We start from the raw sequence: 14,566 nt of genomic DNA on the forward strand, positions 1-14,566 counted from the left end.
TCTCCATCACAGCTGGGCTACAGAGGCTTACAGTGATGCATTCAAGCATAAACACCAAGCAACAGACATAAAACTTCAAACAGGATGATCAAGGCGTATTGTTATCTTTTATTTGGCCTCATTTTCATGCAGGCACTTCAGCTGGCTCTTTGCCAAGGAGATTATAATTGACCCTAGCCAGTGACAGTGGTGTCTTAGTTACACAGTAACCACAGGGGAACCCTTTAAAAATCACACCTTGTTGTCTTCAGGTTAAAGGAAACCAGGTCCAAAGAACTTCTAGGCGAGGTGAGAGCTCAGAGGCACTTCCCGAGACTTCTGGTCACCATGAACACTCTCCTAAGTGCAGTTCTGTGTCTGTGCACCCTGGCAGCTTTCTCTGACTGTGTCACAGTCCAGGTAAGAGTTTTTTAATTCCTCCTGCAGCCCCAGGTGCATCACATAGGGCCAAGCAGGATTAGCCTGTGGCAACAAACTGGAAAATACCCGCGCTTCTGACAGTCTATCATTAGTTTAATCTTTAATAATACCCCAAAAGGGCAGGAAGCGATGAGCGTGCAATATGGCTGGTCATGCAGGAGGTTGCTACTGATGCGCTAACTTTGACCAGATTGTGTAAGGAATAAATTCCAGTGTGAGCGGGCCCAGTTGTGTAGCGCGTGCCAATTCAGGAACAAAACCCCGCCCAGTGTTTATTTTAAAAAACCCAAATCAACGAACCAAAAAATAAACAAACAAAAGACGTGACATTGGCAAGCCACCACCTCGTTCGCTTTGCCTGTGTTTATATCCCTTCCCCACTCCCTGTCACCCTGCTCATGTGTTAAAGCCCTTCTCCACATTCTGCGCCAGTCCTTTGCATTTAGGTTGTAAGGTCTTTGAGGCAGGGTCTTTCTCTTACTCTGTTTGTTCAGCAAAATGGAGCTTTGATCTTGATGGACCCTCTTGGTGCTGCAATCAATAATACAAATAACACTTATAACCATGATCATAATCAGTTTCTTCCTCTGCTAGGCAGGTGGCTATTGGCTTGTCCCCCTCTGTCCCCTATAACTGCAGTAACCATGATGCCCCAGGTATTTCAGTACATAAATTTGGGTTTAACAGGTCCCTGGGTTTGATTTTAAACTAGTGCCTGATTTTTTTCGGAAATAACTGAGAACGTAGAAAGGTGCAGTGAGATAAAACTCAGCAGGCAGCCTACGTGTCAGACAAGGGGCAGATGTATTTAGGAAAGAGGTGGGGAGGATAAAGAATTTGGGATTAGAAAAAAAAACCATATACAACACACTAACTTAATGACCAGTATCACAAAGCCTAGTCAAAAATATCTAATAAAGCATAAGGTTTCCTCAAAATCAACACTTTCCTTCAGGAAAAGAGGGATTTTGGCTGAATTTTCCATTAGGAAAATCTAAACAAGTATTTTATTCAGGTCAATATTAATGTATGTGTCCTCCTGAGCTGCCGCAGTGCCTCATGGGAGTTGTCGTTTGGGTGCCTCATGCTCCCATTCTACCCTATAGGCCATGGACAGACTACATTTCCCTTGATGCATCATGATGTCTTCCTGTGGCACATTGTGGTGCATCGTGGAACCGCCATGGTTCGGTAGGCCTGGTTACATCAAGGTATGTCAGCACTTGCTCACACAAGTGATCTGTAAGGCCTGCTCAGGCTTGTGTGGCCATGGTGTGACTCCTCTGCTCAGATACCTGTCAGCATCCTATCTCACCCTCCTCAGATGGACAGTAGAAGTGCAGAGGGTGGCTCTCATCCACCTCCCTGATCCTACTCCTTCCGCTGGGGGCTGTTTGGCAAAGAGAAGCAGGTCCAACGAGGGATACTCCATAGGACTCTCCTCTCCTCTCCCTTATCTCCTCAGGCACCTTCTAGAGGCTGGGATTATATAAATGTTTACTGTCCCGAGTATAACTAATCTTACACTGGTATATCGCACCTTTCTATCCAAATGATCACAAAGCCACACAAACACTATGGGTGACATTCAGCCATCTGCACAGGGCAGCATATGCCCTATCCACCACTGTCATCCCTTAGTTTGAAAGCTTGCTTTCCCTCTGGTCAGGATAAATGTCACCACAGAGACATAGGCATCACCTCACTTTACACTGAAATGCAACCATCTCTAGGGTTGAATTAAAGCATGCCACGATTTCAAGACCAGAAGGGACTATTGTGATCATCTAGTCTGACCTCCTGTAGAACATAGGACACAGAACTGACCTGAAATAATTCCTGTCCGAAGTAGAGCAGATCTTTAAAAAAAACATCCAATCTCGACATTAAAATGGTCAGTGATGGAGAATCCACAACGACCCTTGGTAAATTGTTCCAATGGCTAATTACCCTAACTGTTAAAAAGGTATGTCTTATTTCCAGTCTGAATTTGTCTAGCTTCAACTTCCAGCCATTGGATTGTGTCAGACCTTTCTCGGACAGATTGAAGAGCCCAATCTTAAATATTTGTTCCCCATATAGATATGGATAAACTAGGGTCAAGTTGCCCCTTAACCTTCTCTATGTTAAAACTAGACAAATTGAGCCCCTTGAGTCTATTACAAAAGCCAGGTTTTCCAACCCTTTAATCATTCTCATGGCCCTTCTCTGAACCCTCTCCAGTGTATCAACAGCCCTTTTATAGAGCTCCACAATAAGAGTAGAGCAGTATCAGTAATAAGTTGACATAACTCTGCACCGTTTTTAATGCTTTGTAAACAGCAGTCAGGAAGTGAAGGGAAACTATTGTAAATAAACGGCAGCAGGTGGCAATCCTGAACCTGGCTTCTCCTAACACAACGGTTATAACCTGTAAAGGTCAGACTGCCATGCTACATCAGGGGAGAACATAGGTCAGTTCATTAGAAAAAGGAGTCTGAAGGCCAGGAGATGACAATGCCAGCTGCTTTGCTGACTCACTCTGCAATCACTGGACCTCCCTTGTGCTTCATTCAGCCAAGCTGAGATAGCCGAGTAAAGAGCCCGAGCTTCTCTGGAAGCTGAAAGTGCTGGGGATGTGGGTGAGACAGGTGGGGGATCCTGGGACAGTGGCCAAGGTAAGTGGAGGAGAAGGCTGGAAAGGTGTGTGCAGCAGTGGAGGAACTTTGGGAAGTTGACTAATGCATTCAATGGGAGAATATCACCATGTTTTCTGTCCCACATCATCTGAGCAAATACCCTGTGTTGTCATGGATGCCTCCTCCTTCTGTGCACAAAGGAATTTCCATAACAGAACAACGCAAGGCTCCATCTAATCTAGTAGCCTGAATTTAGCAGTGTCCAGTGCCAGATGGTTCAAAGACACATATAAAGTTGAGTTCTCCTGCATGCACCAGTCTTTATCCAACTGCCCTTGAACAGTCAAGGATTTCTGTAGCGTGGGGTATAAAATCCAGGGAATGGACCAAATTGTGGAGTTACTTTTGATTTACACCAGTGTAACAAAGAGTAATTTGGCCCCATCAGGGACTAGATTCTGCCACCATTGCTCCTGCTGAGTAATGTCACACTTCATGAGTATCCCACTGAAAATAAAGGGTCTATTTGTGTATTAAGGTTCTGCTCAAAGGGGGTAAAGATGGCTGTATGGAGACTTATGCTGGGATGTCTGGGCTAATGTGTGGGCTTCTACTAAGGTAGCCTTCTTAGAAGAAAGACTTAATCCATATACAAGGCTCTAGGACTCTCAAACTGCTGTAGACTGAAGAGGGACAGAGTGAGTTTCAGTGTGTGTCTCTCTTTGGCAGGTGGGAAAGTTCTCATTCTCCCTGGAGTCTGTGAAGAAGCTGAAAGACCTCATGGACAGTTCTGTGACCAGGAATCCACAGCTGCTTAGTGCCAGATCCACCTTTCTGTGTGCCAGCCCTGACCTTCCCATGGAGTTCCTGAGTCTCTGTGACACAACAGACGCTGACCAGATATTTCAGGATTTACGTAGGTGTTTACTGTTGGTACCCTAGAAGCCAGCCATGTTCAGTAGGGAAAAATCCTGCCCTAAGCATCCCACAATGCTGCTTTGCCTTTCCACTCTCAGCACACTCTACTCCCCACATGCCCCAACGCTCTAGTACCCTGTGAGTCTCCAGGCTGAACATTGTGAGGCCATCGGATTCCCACTACAGTGTGGGGTTTGATTTCCCATTTCTCTCTCTGTCTTGGGGAGGATTTTCTCCCAGGAGAAATTCAGTGTTGATCAGCTGCATGCAGCTCTTTCACTTCCTTCCCCTTGTGGTTCATGTACATTCCCTCAGAGACTCTGTCACCCTCCAGGAGGCCTGTGTCCCACCCCTCAGAGCAAAGGGGCTCTCTGTTTGGCTGTGAAGTGTGACAGGTATGTACTGACCAGGCACCATGGCTTGGAAGGGTCTGTGGCACTGTCAGCAGTTGGAGTGCCCCTGGCATTAGAGGAAAGGGAGAAGCCAGCCCTAATCTTATCTGTTGTCTTTGATTTTAGAACCCATTGCAAGTTCCCCCGAGCTTTGTGAGATTTGTGCTTTTGCTGCATGTGCCGGCTGTTGAAGAGAGTCTTCCTCAGCCTCCAGCCCTGGGAGGTATTACAGCAGCACTGCTCCAGCGCCCTCCATTGCCCTTCAACCTCCGCTTTCTGCTGACCCGAGAAGACAAGACAGTGACACTATGACTCCTTCCATCTTCTCAACACCTCTCCCTCATGGCAGCTTCAGTATTGCCAGCACTGAACATTGAAAATCATCAGCCAGACCCCACCTCACAAATAAAAAATGATAAATCTGGAGGGGTTTTTTATTTGTCTTCTAGTTTCTGAGCCTATAGGGAACACTCCGGCCATGTTTTAGACATTTTCTCCTCTACTATGAGGGACGGAAACTTAAGTTTGTGTTTTAAATGATAGACTCTCACATAATCACTTGACTCCAGGAGCTGGTGCTTTACAATACACCAAATATCACAAAATGCACAATAAATTCAGAAGAGTTGGCAATCTCTAAACCACACAAGAGCCAGCAACATGGTGTTCATTCTTATCTGTCCACCAGGCCTGCTCCCCACTCCATAAACCCATCATTTATTTATTAGGGAACAGGCAAAGCACTAATTTTCTTCAAACATACACTTCAAACCTTCATCTATTTTGAGATTTTAGCTAGAAATTAAACCTTCATTGAGCACTGAAAAATCTTTGGATGAGGATTTTTTAATTCCAATTTTAGGCCAAGACCGGGAATAGAACCATAAGGGCCAAAATTAAGCGTGTCAATAAAAGCTGTCCTCACGAACGCCCCAGTCCAGAAATCTCATTGGAACCTGATTCTGCAAGATTCTCAGGGTCAGGGCCTGATCCTGCAGGCTAGCTGCCCATACTTGATCACAAATAATTTCCCACGTCAATGTTTCCTTCGGAGCACAGGTGAGCAAATAACTGAGGTTTTGGTTTAGTGGCTGAACCAAACAATCTGGTAGGGGTTGACCTGAAACATATTTTTCATGTTTGTTTTGTTTTTTCTCACTGAAAGGAAAAAACCAAAAAAGAAAATGTTGTTGCCCATCAAACTAAATATTTTGTTCAACCCAAAACAATTTTTTTCTATGTTTTCATTTAGTTTGCAAGTGATTTTTATCTTTCCTTTTTAAACACAAATCTAACTCCACTTGGAAATAAAACATTGTTTCAGAATAAAAAGAATGTTTCCTTTAAAACCTGTTGAGAAGAAACATTTTGACTTTGGGGAATTCCACCCCCCACCCCCAGCTGAAACTGTCGCCTGAATTTGACCCAAATTCACAAATAGGTTTGGTGGACTGCATTTTTCGGTGAATAAAATATTCATCTGAAAAATTTCAAGCCAGCTCAACTCCTGCGTCAGGACCAGCCAGTCAGAACAAAATAGAACAGCACCATGGCAGCAACTGCTCCTCCATGCTGCAGACAGACCCACACATCAGGAGTTAGGCAGAATGGATAGGAAAAGCATTACACATTTTTCAATTAACTACCCCAATGGGCAGGTGCCTACATCATCTCTAGCCCCCTAGGGGGCTGCGTCAGTAGAGAGCATGAAGACTGATGAAGCCTGGAGAGGGAACGGCTCTCTCCCTGCAGAAGTGGTCCCCCCAGCTCAGGCTTTGTGGAAAATTAGCAGAGCAGTGTGTGGGACAAGTGTCGACTGACACTGCCCAGGCTAGGCATGTCTCATGGAGAGATGATTTCAGCCTTCTATCTAGGTCTCTTTGTACAGCAACTTCACCAGCACCAAAAAAATACAATTAAATGAATTGACAAGGGGCTGAGGGTCAGGACTGTCCACTTGTGGAGAAACATGGCCTATGGCCAGCATAAGTAACATGCTGTATTTCTTTTCTCTGCCTCTTTGCATTGTGTGGGAACTATGCCAATAATGTGAGTTGTCTTTCTTCAGCTGACTGGCCAGTTCCACCATCCCCTCTGAGTGGTCCCCAAGGGGAGTTCTTTCACCTTTCTTTCTAGTGAAGATTCACCCTCACTATTTACTCTCAGAATTTGAGAACATGGAGCAGAGAGAGCAATAAATGATTGTGTAAAGCACGCTCATGCAAACTTGAATTTCATGCATAGCAGCTTATAAACATAGTCAGAAGCCTTCCCACACACACTTTCCACAAATAAACAACACCACGTCCTCTCCCTTTAAAACTATTGTAACATTGCAGTCTGCCCTTCTGGCCTCCAGCCATCCACAGGCTCTTTTGTCTTCCAACAAAACAATCCAACCTGTGGCCTAAATTCTATTTTACATCTCTGTCTTGGACCTCTCTCCAAACCAACATTCAACCCCTGACTCAGATAGGAATGACAAAAAATATCACTTTGTGTTTATTCAGGAAACCAGAGATGTCTTTTCCACATGCATTCATAGAATATCAGGGTTGGAAGGGACCTCAGGAGGTCATCTAGTCCAACCCCCTGCTCAAAGCAGGACCAATCCCCACTTTTTTTTTGGCCCCAGATCCATAAATGGCCCCCTCAAGGATTGAACTCACAACCCTGGGTTTAGCAGACCAATGCTCAAAACTACTGAGCTATCCCTCCCCCCTAAAAAAAGCAGGGGGGCTTTGAGGCTCCCAGCCGGTCTTGCAGAACAAGGGGCTACTACCGTTTACATCATTATTTACAACATTTCAAGCAATCATCTTGAATTCATTCAGCTGCAAACCTTCTCAAACCTAAAGCTTAGTTACCTTTTCTCCCCCAGAACCTCAACATACCCTGGTTTCAGGCTGACCTTGTGTTATTCTAACCTGATCAAAGCCAGCAAGTATTGGAAATCTGATAGGAAAGCAAAGATTTGACAGATTTCCCTTCTAAATTCCAGACCAAAATAAGCTTCTAAATTTCCTATTTATCCAAATTACAACTACGCATGGTTCCAGACCACCCACATGTTACCCATTGCTAACCAGGATAGGTGTGAATGACCAGTAGCATAGAGATGTCACAGAAAGAAATTCATATTTGGACGCACACATCTGGAGGCAAAGCCAGAGTCATGAAAGATTTAGTAAAGGAGGAAACTGAAACCTAACGTGGATACCTGTGAATACAGGAAGTGCTTGGATCAACCTTCAACTGAGACTCAGCAAATAATAATGTGTGCAAGTCAGCAAGACATAAATATCAAAGGAAAGTTGGGTTTTATTTTCCATGCAAACAAATGAGGGTACCTTGATTTGCCTAATTCCAAACATTGTGAGATAGACACTAAACTAGAGTATCTGTGCTTTGCAGGGTGGGTACACTATAGCCAGACTTTGATACTTAGACCTGCCACAAAAAGCCAGCTGTTAATGATAATGTTAATTACAAAAGAAACATTAGTTTTTGTGTGCATGAATGAGTGTCAATTTTCTAGTATGAATTTGTGACCAAAGTACCACTTAACCAGAAAAAATATCCACTGACAAGTAAGAATGTCCAGACTATTGTTTATTTATTTACTTATTTTTAACTATAATGCTTCTTTACATCTTTTTCTGTAAGTGGGAAATAACTTGCTGATATACAGAATATGGTAAGTGAACAAGACTTTATTTTTAGCCACGCAAACCTGAACAAAATACAGCGATTTGTTTTACAATTAAAAAATGCACCTATTAATATATACAGAAGAACAGCATAACAATGTACAGGAGCTGTTATCTCAAAACTATTGAGATTAAAAATTACGGTGATAAAAACCAAACTGGGTGACACCTGACAAGGATGTGTATTGTACTCTGTAAATGTAGAAAAATTGTGTTTTCCTCATGTATATTTCAACTGCAATTACACCACAAGACCTGGATTGTGTGAAATATTAAAGTGTACCTGCTTGTTGCAGTATTGAGAGGTAAATGCACAAGTTATCACTACAGTCTTATTACTAAGAAGTCAGTGAAGGTGCAGCAGAAGAGCAGCAAACGCAAACGAAAAAAACTAAGGCTCACAGATCTCAAATGGCAGAAAATCATAGAATATCAGGGTTGGAAGGGACCCCAGAAGAAGGTCATCTAGTCCAAAAAAAAAAAAAAAATACACCTATCCCTAGATGAAATTATATAGCTTTATTATAAACACATCCACATCATAGGGGTGCACATACATGTAACACCCAGGAAGACATATGCACACAGCCAGCACAATCTCATGCACAAATCCTTTACTACACGTACATAACTTAAGCAGTAAAGAAAAGATAGGAGTGGTGTGAGGAGCCTAGCAACTAACCATCAACTTGCCAGAACCCCACCAGGCTATAGAAAGGTCTCCCTTGAGTAGCCTCTTGCATCTTAGAAAAACAGATACCACAAAGAAAGGGAAATGTCCTGGAACCCTGGATTCCCATAGACCAAACCCAGGAACAATGAGAGTGGCTTGCTTCTAAGCTCTGGGGCCAAGCACTGCCAAACAGAGAAAGAAACTGCTGATGCTGCCCTGGGCAGGAGGAGAAAGCCCCCTTGCCGGTGGTAGATCGTCAGTGTTCTGCAGCTCAGCACCTATGCTAAGGAATTTATTATTGCTGGGGTCAGGTCACAGGGTCCTCCTGGGAAAAATTCTTGAGGGGGGGAATATTGGGTGGGGGGGTTGCAGAGGGCGGCAGGGCAGGTGTTTGGTTCAGGCTGATCAGCAACGTTAAGACAACTAAATGGACACTGAACCAATCCTGTCTTTAACCCCATGAGTGCAGGTGAAGACAATCACACGCAGCGTTGGACCTCACAAGGTTTTTACAGGAGATGATATGATTCCCCAAGCCTCTCACCCATCCTAACAAAGCTTTGAGGAAAGTGAAGCCGTGACCCTGGCGTGGGTGTTGGGAGGGGATCTTCTTCGTGTTTCTCAGGGCTAGTCTACGCTAGACGCACTACATTGGCACAGCTGCACCGCATCTGGTGAACAGCTCTCTCATCAGCATAATAAATCCACCTCTGCAAGAGGAAGTCACTGTGTCGGCGGGAGAAGCTCTCCCACCGCTTAGGTCGGTGTAACTCACGTTGCTCAGGGGGTGGCTTATTCACACCCCTGAGCCACATAAGTCATACCAAAGTGGGTGGTAGTGGAGACCTGGCCTAAAAGAGAATAGCTTTGCCAGTGCAAATGATGCTGCAGGATAAATGCAGAGATTGCAGGGCTTGGCTGGCCCCCTATACGTGGTTTCATCCTTCCTCAGCGACAACCAGCGCAGGCTGCATTGGCGCAGATTTCGCATATATCCATGTCTTGGACAGCCATGTCTGTTCAAAAAGAAAAGAGAATATTTCAGTGATACTGTCAGGGCATTTCTGGAGGGGAATTGAGCAAGCACATCAGGGAACATAGAGACTCCTTCTCACTGCTGCTTTGGGAGCTTTAATAGTCACCCAAACGAAATAACAAGGGAAACTGCACCTTGTAAAGTCTGAGCTGAAGAGAGAAATCTTTTACCAATACACTGGGGAAATAGTTATTCAGGGACTGAACCAGGAACACTCGGTAGCCCAAACCTGTGCTGTACAGAACCGAGATTTATCAAGTTTAAAGCCAGAAGGGACTATTAGATCATGTAGCCTGACTTCCTGGATATCCCAGGCCGTTGAATTTCACCCATTTATCCGTGTATTGAGCCGATTAATTTGTGTTTCACTAAAACATCTCCAGAAAAACATCCAGACTCAACCTGAAGCCATCAAGAGATGGAGAATCAATCACCTCCCTTGGTACATAGTTCCCGTGGTTAATCACCCCTGCTGTTAAACATTTTGCCTTATTTCTGATTTGAACATGTCTGATTTTAGCTTCCAGCCCTCAGTTCTCATTCTTTCTCTGCTAGATGAAAGAGCCCTTTAGTACCTGGCGCTTGAGCTAACAGCTAGATTGTTCTCACATGTTGGAGTCTGGATTTGGTGACATTCAGGATATACATCTTTCCTTTGGACTGAGAGAGTCTAGTCCGGATGGTGCTTATCTGGGAAGGGCCACTTATAGCAGTCTTGATCTAGTGAGTTGTAGTGTTAGAATTTTTTTTCTGCAGTGCTCAGAGAGCAAATAAAATTCAATGACAAACATTATAGGGTTTCATGCAGGAATCACTGGGAGAATTTTCTGGCCTGGGCTATGCAGGAGGTCTGACTAGATCAGGGGTGCCCAACCTACAGGCTGTATACGGCCCACCAGAGGATTTCATAAGGCCTGCAGTCTGTATCAACACAATACACTAATGGCCGATTCATTGGCGTTTTGTCGTCATGTTTACAACGTTTTAGTTTACACAAATGTGTAAACAGGTTGGTTCTAATTGTACAGTATTGTATCTAAATACATACACAACAAGATGAACGTAAAATAGAAATCAGTACAGGTGACTGTAAAGCTTATTAAAAATCTATAGAATCTGCATGGCACACACAAGGGTGTGCTTAGGGTTACGTGGCCCTCCAGTGTAAGAAGGTTCGGCACCACTGGACTAAATCACCACAATGGTCCCTTCTGGCTTTAAACTCAGCTAAGTTGTAGCAAGAACAATTCCCCTGGGGGAGCTATCCCCTGGTCGCTTCAGCTTGACTCAGGTAACTCCTGCATCAGCAGGTGTCACTACAGAAATCTCTGTGCTAGCTAGTGTCAGCCTCAACACTGCTGCAGTCTCGACAGGGACTGCCTGCTGCAGAAAGCTCATGGGTACCCTATTATCAGCTGCTCTAGTAGCAGGCCGAGAGCCTAGGGGGAACAGTGCAGTTCTGTTTCTTCTGGCTGCCGCTCTCGAACGTTTGCGATTGAGCTACAGGGGCACCACGGGAAGCTTGAGAGTAGGCATTACGTACTCAGCCTGTTAAAAATGGCAGGTGCATCTTCCCTTTGACATACGGGCTGAAATTCTTCAGGCAGCTCCGGGTTTGCACACACAGAAATGAAATTTGTCCTAGCCATCATACGGGGACTGGCTGTGGTGTTCACAGCCAAGAGTTCCTTCAGCTTCTTCACAGCCTCTAGCGGGAACGAGAATTCCCCCTCCTATTTAGAGAGAGCCAAAGCAATATGTCAAGCAAAGAGTCATTACACAGATCCCTCTCGTGTCACCAGAAGCCAGTGATGCCAACCACGTGCACAACGTTACATTCCAGTGGGAAAGGATGGTGCTCACTGTTGAGTTATTTTGGAACCGCAGGAGGGGGCCTGTTAGATTAGCACTCACTGTGGCCCAATTGGCAGTTCTTCAGTACAGAGACCTTTGAGATCACCTCACCATGTGACCAAGCTGGCCAATCAGCTAGCCAGAGGCTTTCTACCCATCGTACTGAACAGCAGCAGCTGCATGCAATATTGCACTTATACCTGCCAGACCCTTCAGCTAAAAGTCTCATCTGCTCTGGAGTGTGGACAGAGAATGAAGAATGTACCCACTCCATGATGAGGAACCCTGTCCTTTGCTGTGGTCCAAAAAGAGTCCTGTATTTTTATGTAAAAGCTGGCCCAGCCCTGTGGTGGTGACTACTGTTTCTACTCAGCTTGGTACCAGCATCAGACGATGCTTAACAGATAGGCAACACTACGCATTTGCAGTCCAGTGGGAGAGGGATGGGTAGGTAGGAGGGAATAGACTAGGTGGAGTAGCAGGGCTTGGAGGAGCAGAGCTTGACTCATCGCCCCCTTCCTTTCCCACCAGACAGAATGTCTGTTCCTGGGCTGCAGAGCGGCCAGATTTTAGAATGGAAGTTGAAACATTTATTTGAAAATTATTTCTGTTTACACTCAGACACCACATGCCTCACAAAGCATCTTTTATGCATCTCTGCAATGTGCCATCAAGATCTGTGCCATATGTCAGGTACTTTGTTTACCCTACACAGCCCTTGAAAGCACATTGCAAAGTCACATGGATGTCAGTCACCATCTTGCCGAAGATGCTTTGTTGGTCATGTGGCTTCCAGGACATATGGAATGAAAGCAGGCAGAGGGATTTCACAAATCAACAGTGTCAGTGGGGTTTTTGCCTTGAGAAATCAGTTTGAACCTGGGGAAGCTGATCTGGCCCAAGCGAAAGGGCTAGAATCCTTTTCACAATTGAATTGCACAAGCATTCAGGTCTCATGAGTGACAGGGTGAAGCCAAGATCAGTGAATATCAACACAGGGTTTAAAAAATACAAATGAACTTAACATTCTGTACAGTCACAGGTAATAGCCCTGCCCACGGAGCTGGGCTCAAAGTGCAAGGAGCTGGATGTTTAGAGCTGAGCTTCTTACACTCCTGCGTGAGTGTGTGCACGTGGCCACTCTTGGCAAGACATTTGGTTTGTTACTGGCAGTAGAATAAGAAAAGAGAACCAGGGGCAAACAGCACATTAAAGATATGAGAAAAGGCAAAAACAGGTTTTCAATTAAATGTGGCTTCATGGTGTATAAAAATAGCCATTGCTGCAGCCACAAGGCAGACAGGAAGTTGGAGATTTTTTTCCTTTCACAGAAAACCATCTGTTCCCACCCACAGTCCTTGAGCTCAGGATCAGCTTGGGAGAAAAGGAAGAGGTGACCTCACAATCAGCAGCACCCTGCCCCAGAAGGGGAAAAGAAGAGTAAAGCAAAGCGGAGCTACTGTATAACAGTTCCTGGCAGACCTGCCCTACACGCAGAGGCTTGATGAACAGCTGATGATATTATACACCTTGGCATTCCAATGAAGTTAGTGAAATGGCAATGGAATTCAGTGATCATGGGCTCCTGCTGGGGTCTGAGCACAGACAGAATTCTCTCTCTCTTGTTCTCTGTCTCTCTCGCACACACTCACCCGCCCCCTTTGGGTCACATTTGCAAAATAACACAGCACCCAACAGCTTCCCGTTGTTCCCAAAGGCCCCAAGAGTGCGTGCTGAGCACTTTTGATAATCTGGCCTTATTTACCACACCCCTTTTGATTTAATAGCCTTTAGGTCCATTTTTTATTCCCTATGTGATATTTGTGCAGGCTCCGTCACATAAATTAGCTGATTATTTGCAGGAGGAACTTCTGCCTAGAAGCAGATTAGCCAGGTGGGCCAGAAATAACTTAGCCCCTTCTGTGAAATAGGAGATGTCCCTAATCACTATGTCTGGAGGTGCCTGGCAGCAGGCACATGCCAGGCCACCATCAGGCATACACTTGGCACTTATAGTCCAGAACATCTCTCATTGGAGGACTCCAAAGCATTTGTGCAAACAATCAAGTCTCACAAACCTAAATAAATACAAACCCCGTTATAAATAAAAACCCCATTATACAGATAAATGGAAGCACGGAGAAATGAAACCTGTGCATCCTGCTGAAGCTGTGGCATGGTGAGGATTAGAACCCAGGAGTCTACTTTATAATCTCCTCTTCTAACCATGCTCCCTTGCATCACAGTTGATGAATCTGTAATAATTAAAGAACAGAGGCCTGAGAGCCCATGATCTCACCTGGACATAGACAGGCTGGGAGCTGGGCACCAGTATCAGAAGCATAACAGTTACTGGGAAAACAATGCCTTTCATGGCACCGGCAGGTTCTACTCCCTTTTCTTCTCAGGCTACGGCTTTTTTCTTGATTTGAGTGCTTCGCTCTCCTTTTCCAGTGTCTCTCTGGCTCCTTTTCTCTCTTCTCCTTTGGATTCTAAATACTCAGTTCCTCTAGCAGGCAGGCCTGTTTCTTCCCAAATGGAAGGGAAGCTTTATAAGGCCTTCACACACCATTGACTTGGTCATTCATTAATCCAACCACTGATTGAGCAAATTTATTGCCAGGTAATTAACACTGAAAAGACTAATGGTTAACTACTTATCAACAGAGAAGGCCAGCCCCACCCATACAGGTCCCAATGTTTATGAGTCTCTTCAGGCCTGGGAAAGTGGCTATAGCACAAGGAACCACAAAATTCCAGCTCTTACGTGCCTAATCCCAACGTACTGTCTGAAGCATGTCCCCCCATGTGGTGTGTCCTTAATTTCCCGGCCAGCTCATGTGTCCGCAGTGTTCTGAGAAGGAAAGAGGATTGGAAAGAGATAAGAGGCATTTGGCCACTTGAAGCAACTGCTGATCACTTGGCTCGCTCCTGGAACTCCAATG

General features: G+C 44.9%; 2 protein-coding genes across 2 annotated transcripts; one reads left to right on the forward strand and one right to left on the reverse strand.

Annotated features, from left to right (window-relative positions):
* Positions 1-320: 320 nt before the first annotated feature.
* On the forward strand, positions 321-4,660 carry GUCA2A (guanylate cyclase activator 2A). Its single transcript, XM_073316895.1, has 3 exons — positions 321-399; positions 3,768-3,954; positions 4,475-4,660. The coding sequence occupies exons 1-3, from the start codon at positions 328-330 to the stop codon at positions 4,537-4,539; spliced, it is 324 nt and encodes a 107-aa protein (XP_073172996.1). The 5' UTR covers positions 321-327; the 3' UTR covers positions 4,540-4,660.
* Positions 4,661-8,076: 3,416 nt separating this feature from the next.
* On the reverse strand, positions 8,077-14,129 carry GUCA2B (guanylate cyclase activator 2B). The gene is made up of 3 exons (XM_073316669.1): positions 13,921-14,129; positions 11,311-11,500; positions 8,077-9,747 (listed from the first exon to the last, which is right to left on the reverse strand). Exons 1-3 carry the CDS (start codon positions 13,993-13,995, stop codon positions 9,680-9,682), a joined length of 333 nt encoding a protein of 110 aa, XP_073172770.1. The 5' UTR covers positions 13,996-14,129; the 3' UTR covers positions 8,077-9,679.
* Positions 14,130-14,566: the final 437 nt, after the last annotated feature.

The sequence above is a fragment of the Lepidochelys kempii genome, chromosome 18, assembly GCF_965140265.1.
Source record: "Lepidochelys kempii isolate rLepKem1 chromosome 18, rLepKem1.hap2, whole genome shotgun sequence".
Taxonomy (NCBI): domain Eukaryota; kingdom Metazoa; phylum Chordata; order Testudines; family Cheloniidae; genus Lepidochelys; species Lepidochelys kempii.